At 41.9% G+C, this 6,370-nt stretch overlaps 1 protein-coding gene across 8 annotated transcripts in view; it reads right to left on the reverse strand.

The window, feature by feature from the left end:
- Window positions 1-6,370, reverse strand: part of LOC139263345 (centrosomal protein of 170 kDa protein B-like) — a 113,179-nt gene that overhangs the window by 87,189 nt on the left and 19,620 nt on the right. For all 8 annotated transcript variants that reach the window (XM_070879264.1, XM_070879260.1, XM_070879263.1 and 5 more), the window contains exons 3-5: window positions 3,660-3,749; window positions 3,268-3,348; window positions 52-108 (exon numbers count right to left, since the gene is read on the reverse strand). In XM_070879264.1, coding sequence (XP_070735365.1) covers window positions 52-108; window positions 3,268-3,348; window positions 3,660-3,749 — 228 coding nt within the window. The remainder of the gene's footprint in view (window positions 1-51; window positions 109-3,267; window positions 3,349-3,659; window positions 3,750-6,370) is intronic.

Genomic DNA, 6,370 nt, shown 5'->3' on the forward strand with positions numbered 1-6,370 from the left:
CTCTTTATCTAATTTTCTTCTTTAAATTGATGATAACCAAGCTCCACTTACCTTTAGGGCCTCTTCAGGAACTCTGTGTGTACTTTTTTCCAATATATACATGTTGGAATGTGAAGATTTTGTTAAGAAAGCAATACAATGAAAACGTTTCAAGAATGGGCTTAATTAACAAATTAATTAAACTGACTAAATCTAGCTCCGAGTAGACAAGAATTAATTACACAAACACAAATCTGGGGTTCCTTCTTGGTGAATTAATCACTGACTGCATTGAAAGATATGTCCCAAATATGGATTGTGGTTATTCTCCCAACCAAATGTACAGTGGCTTTAGAAGGCTTGCCCCATCCCGCAGACAGGGAAAAAAGATAATCCAGAAATTGCTGCAATGGCAAGTTTGGCGATGAACGACATTATTTGGACTTTTACGCTCACGACTGACATCGCACTATATTTGCGTCACAAATTGCTAGAACATCGATTTGATAACAGAGCAGCGATGTCAATGTCACTTCTTGGACCTTGCGAACGTCGTGCCCAATGGCTCATTTCCTGGACCAATGAAGGCAAAGTATAGAGCAAAAAACAGAACAAAAGACATAGAAAGAATTATAGGGTGAATTAGAATCAAACAAAATAGAGATAGAAAGAGGAATAAAGAGAGGTAAAGAGAGTGGATTAAAAGAGAGCGCAAAAAGAAGTGCCACAGGAGATCTCCTATTATCAAACATATGCACTGTTACTTCCTTTTGAGGTTTCCCTTCCCTTGAGGTTTCCTTTCTTTATTTGAACCATTAATAGTTTCCATACAGGATATTTACCAACAGAATATTTTTCTTACATAAAATGCATTGCTCAGAAATCGAATTCAAAATCATAGAACGGTTACAGCACGGAAGGAGGCCATTTTGGCCCATGCCGGCTCTCTGCAAGGGCATTTCAGCTAGTCGACCCCCCTTTCCCCGTAGCCCCGAAAAAAAATTTCTTTCAGATACAGGTACTTACTTATCCAACTCCCTTTTGAAAGCAACGATTGAATCTGCCTCCAACACCCTTTCAGGCAGCACATTCCAGATCCTAACCACTCGCTGTATATAATGGTATTTTCTTCTCTCGCCTTTGTCAATCACCTTAAATCTGGTTCTCGACCCTGAACAGTTTCTCTCTCTCTACTCTGTCCAGACCCCTCATGATTTTGAACACCTCTATCAAATCACTCAATTTTCGCTGCTCTGAGGAGAACAACCCCAGCTTCTCCTGTCTCTCCAACTAAGTCCCTCATCCTTGGAATCAACGGGTGCAACAAGAGGCAGTAAGTAGATTCATAACCCACAAAGTTGTGTACCAACAGTACTGCCCATTTCCTGTAGACTGGCGATTTACAGTTAGGAGTGGGGCTGATGACTGATGCCTGGCTAATCATTGGCACCTAACGTTTACAAGTGCAGTACCATTTGAATTCGATCCAAACAAAAACCCATTAACTAAACAAATCCAACCGGATCAGCTTTCACATAAAAAAAATAGGAGCAGGAGTCAGCCATACAGCCCCTCGAGTCTCCTCCGCCATTCACTAAGATCATGGCTGATCCGATCCCGGGCTCAACTCCACCTCCCTGGCCGTTCCCCACAACCCCTGACTCGCCCATAGTTTAAGAGCTGTCCATCTCTCAAAAATGATTGCATCCAGCAGAGAGAAACACCATTGTTGAATGAAAGAGTTGTAAAAATATATGTTCTAGTAGTTCATGCACGATCATTTCACATTATTTTCAAAAGCCATAGAAATGAGAAACAATATGTAAAATGAATACATTAACATTAATGTCTTAATTAATTAACATTAATACAAATCTACAAACAAAAGCAGGCGTGGAAATCAGTTCAGATGGAAATCTAAAAACGACAATATTTTATTTTACTATATTATAGCGATATGATCCAGATCAGGCTGCTATTGAAAAAGTATTTATTCAATGTATAAAACCACTGGGTATTCTTTCACTTTCCTGTGAACTAAGGCTATCCAACACAACCAGAACTCAGTCACAAAGACATTTCCATTATTGCTTCATGAAGCCACATAATTCATTTGTGTAGATTTGAAAACCTGTACCTCACTGACACACATTTCAATAAAATGAATGACAGTTTTTAGTACTGCCCCACCCCCCCCCCCCCCCCGACACACCCCCCACAAACCTCAAATTTCCCAAATTGTCACTAGCATTTGCTGTTATGAGTAAATGAACCATTCTGCATTGAGCAATGTTCCTGGACCAACTTTGTAATTCCCCTTCAAAACCTGGAAGACTTCAATTAGGTCACCTCAAAGTCTTTAAAAAAAAAACAAATCTCCTCACCTTTTCTCATAAACAAAGGGCTGATATTTAGATAGCCAGTTCATTGCTTCTGTATAGAGAAACAAGTAGTACTCCACAGAGTCTGACCAATCCCTTACACAATACCTATATAGTATCTATTGATTTGCACGCCACCGCTCTGATTATGCGCCTTATTTGTCTTTTTTATTGCAACCAAGCACTAAATTGACAGTTTCAAAGAAGTTCATACTCAAACTGTATTTAAAGTCAGTCAGGGCATTTGTGTTCAAAGTTGAAATGAAAAGGACACATTTCACCTTCAGCTTCCACATACTGCAGATATGGGGGGGTAGAATTTTCATGTGGGGTTCTCCTGATCTCCCGGCAGAAAGAGGCTTCCTTCCATAGCTGCATTGACTTAGTTATGTAATTGTCATTGCAAAAACAAACCAACAAAAAGAACCTGAAATGCATTGCAATATCAGTAATAGAATCAAAGTTGGCAAAATACTAAATTATGGGATTTCCCTGTTAGATATCTAATTACATGGCATTTGCACATAAATGATGCTTCAAAAATTAGTCACAGAAAAATTATCAATATATTAATAAGATAAAGGCTTTATGAAAAAGAAAATGATAAGCCCGATAGAAAATCAACACAAGTAAAACACATCAGATTTGGAATTGAATACAAGAATATCCTACAAAGATCCTAAAACACTGTAGAAATCAATATACTCCATATTTAAATAAAAACTGAAGAATGATATCTAATGTAAAGTAGCAAATCTTTCTCCCATTAAAAAGCACATTACATTGTTCCTGCAAGTCCCACTTCCATCATTTGGCAAGGGATCAATTTATAAACATTAACAGACACACAATAATTATAAATACAGTAAAGACTTCAAATAGATGGATGAGATTAAAATGAAAGGATATCATATCCAAAACGAATAGTGTCATTTACTTTTAGTGTTATGTACATCTGGTCAGGAATCCTTACATCATTCACAAACGTCTGCAGAAAGAGGAATGCAGGTACAATATTATAAATGCATTAGAAGTTTTCAAATTCAAAAGAAAAGTTAAGCCACTTCAACCGATTTAGTTAATCGAAATAAACACTGATTAACATCTCCATTTTAAAAAAGCTGAATTACAAATTGCAGCCACTACAGTCGTATCATGGTAGTGTCTGAATTAGAAGCTTATAATGGTACAAAAACAAATCTAACCAAATAAAACAAATTTTTCTGACCCAGTGAACTGTATTAACAACATGAAAATCTGTATAGCGTGAAACAGTAGCTTTATTGTTTCTCTACATACCCCATTCAGACTTCCAAGGTCCTTTACCCGGTGCTCATCTGTAGCTGTGTCATAGTTGATTACTGCGTGCTGCTTGTCTACACTGCGAGACTAGGAGAACACATATAATGAATTAGGGTATGGTAGCATACTGGTTATGTTACTAGACTACTAGAACTAGAGGGCATGATCTTAGAATAAGGGGCCGCCCATTTAATACTGAGATGAGGAGAAATCTCTTCTATCAGAGGGTTGTAAATCTGTGGAATTCGCTGCCTCAGAGAGCTGTGGAAGCTGGGACATTGAATAAATTTAAGACAGAAATAGACAGTTTCTTAAATGGTAAGGGGATAAGGGGTTATGGGGAGCGGGCAGGGAAATGGAGCTGAGTCCATGATCAGATCAGCCATGATCAGCTATGATCTTACTGAATGGCGGAGCAGGCTCGAGGGGCCGTATGGCCTATGCCTGTTCCTATTTCTTTATGTTCTTATGTTAGACTAGTAATCCAGAGGTCTGGACAGGAGTTCAAATCCCTCCATAGCAGTTGGGGAATTTAAATTCAAAATAATGAAAACATCTGGAATAAAAAGCTAGCATCAATAATGGCAACCATGAAACTATTGGACTGTCAGTAAAAATCCAACTTTAGGGATGCAAATCTGCCATCCTTACCTGGACTGGCCTATATGTGACTCCTGACCCACAGCAATGTGGTTTACTCTTAAATGCCTTTTGAAATGGCCTAGCAGGCTACCCAGTTGTATACAAGGCAGCGGTTTCTCGAGGGTAATTAGGGATGGGCAAAAAAATGTAGGCCTTGCCCGCAACACATCATCATCATCATGAATGAATAAAACAAATTCTCAGCAGGTCAGGAGACAACTGCCTTTAATAAGGTGCTAATTGGCTCCAGCTTAACATAGCTACTCACCCTGGATTTTTAAGTGCCCACAATCAAAAAATGTAGTACATAATATGTGAAAACAATTCCCATGACTGACCTTTGTTGTACAGTGACCACCATGTACTATCCTAGAACCATAAATGACATTAACTCTGAACTACAATATTAAAGTGTAACTGGGATCACGGATTAGCATATTCATTGAATCCGTCAGTACTTCCTGATTAGATGTACTGTTTACACAATGCTGAAGGTCAACGCATCAAAAATAAAAACAAAGTGTACGTAGGCCAATCAGCATCTTAGAGAAAAAAAATAAGTTAACATTTTGAGTGTTCAAAATCTGAAATGTCAACCATCAACCATCACTTTCTTTTTCATGCTGAATGACCTTCTGCCCTTTGCAAGCATTTTCTGTATATATTTTATCTCCAGCAGTCACATTATTTTTTCTTGTATTTGCAAATCAAATTCAGTTCAAATTAATAATGCGTTATAGCCAGCCTCCAAGTATACAAAGTTATTATTTCCAGTGTAAGTGGTTATGAAATGGTAATATTTCAATATGATACAACAGTCATCCAACATTAAGGTAATGCTACTTAACATTTGTGAGGTCAAAAGTTGTCTCATGTAGTTTTGAAAGTCTAACAGGCTGTGAAATCTATCCGTATCCATTACTCTTCAGTGCAGTACTGAGGGAGTGATGCAGAGTCGGAGGTGCCAACTTTTGGATGAGATGCTAAACTGAGGCCCCATCTGTCCTCACAAGTCGGCGTAAAATAACCATCCCACTATTTAAAAGAGCTGGGGAGTTCTCCTTGGTATCCTGGTCAATGTTTAACTGGACACCATCACATTGCTGATTGTGGAATCTTGCGGTGAGCAAATTGGCTGCTGCGTTTCCTACATCAGAACAGTGACTCTACTTCAAAATTAGTTAATTGGTTGTAAAGCGCTTTGGACATTGAGGTTGTGAAAGGTTCTATATAAATGCGTCTTTTTTTATCCATTTCTTTCTCTCTCTCTCTCTCTTTCTTGGCCCCTACTCCTTTGGCACCTTCTACTCTCCTTCAGGGCCGGGTTGGGGGGGGGGGGGGAGGGGGGGAATGAGGGCCGAGGTGGGAGGGGGGCAGTGGGCCGGTTTTGGGGAGAGGGGGGGGGGGGGGGAAGAGAGAGAAGGGGGACTAGGGCGGGAGGTAAGGGCGGGGGGGGGGGAGGAGAAGGCTGGGAGGGAGCCAGGGGGAGACGAGGTAACGGGGGGAGGGGGCGCGAGGGCCGGACGAAGGCTGTGGTGAAGGGGGGCCATGGGCCGAGGACGGGCTGGAAGGGGAGGGGAGAATGGGGGGGGCAAGTGGAGGGAGAAAAGAGAGAGAGAGAGAGAGAGAGAGAGAGAGAGAGAGAGAGAGAGAGAGAGAGAGAGAGAGAGAGAGAAAGTGGTGGGGAAAGGGGATGGGGGAGAGAGGGGAGGAGAGGGGGGGGGGGGAGAGAGAGAGGTGGGGAGAGAGAGAGAGAGGGGGGGGAGAGAGAGAGAGGGGGGGGAGAGAGAGAGAGAGGGGGGGGAGAGAGAGAGAGGGGGGGGAGAGAGAGAGAGGGGGGGGGAGAGAGAGAGAGGGGGGGGGAGAGAGAGAGAGAGGTGGGGGAGAGAGAGAGAGAGGGGGGGGGAGAGAGAGAGAGAGAGGGGGGGGGAGAGAGAGAGAGAGGGGGGGGAGAGAGAGAGAGAGGGGGGGAGAGAGAGAGAGAGGGGGGGGGAGAGAGAGAGAGAGAGAGAGGGGGGGGAGAGAGAGAGAGGGGGGGGAGAGAGAGAGAGGGGGGGGAGAGAGAG

The sequence above is a fragment of the Pristiophorus japonicus genome, chromosome 4, assembly GCF_044704955.1.
Source record: "Pristiophorus japonicus isolate sPriJap1 chromosome 4, sPriJap1.hap1, whole genome shotgun sequence".
NCBI lineage: Eukaryota > Metazoa > Chordata > Chondrichthyes > Pristiophoridae > Pristiophorus > Pristiophorus japonicus.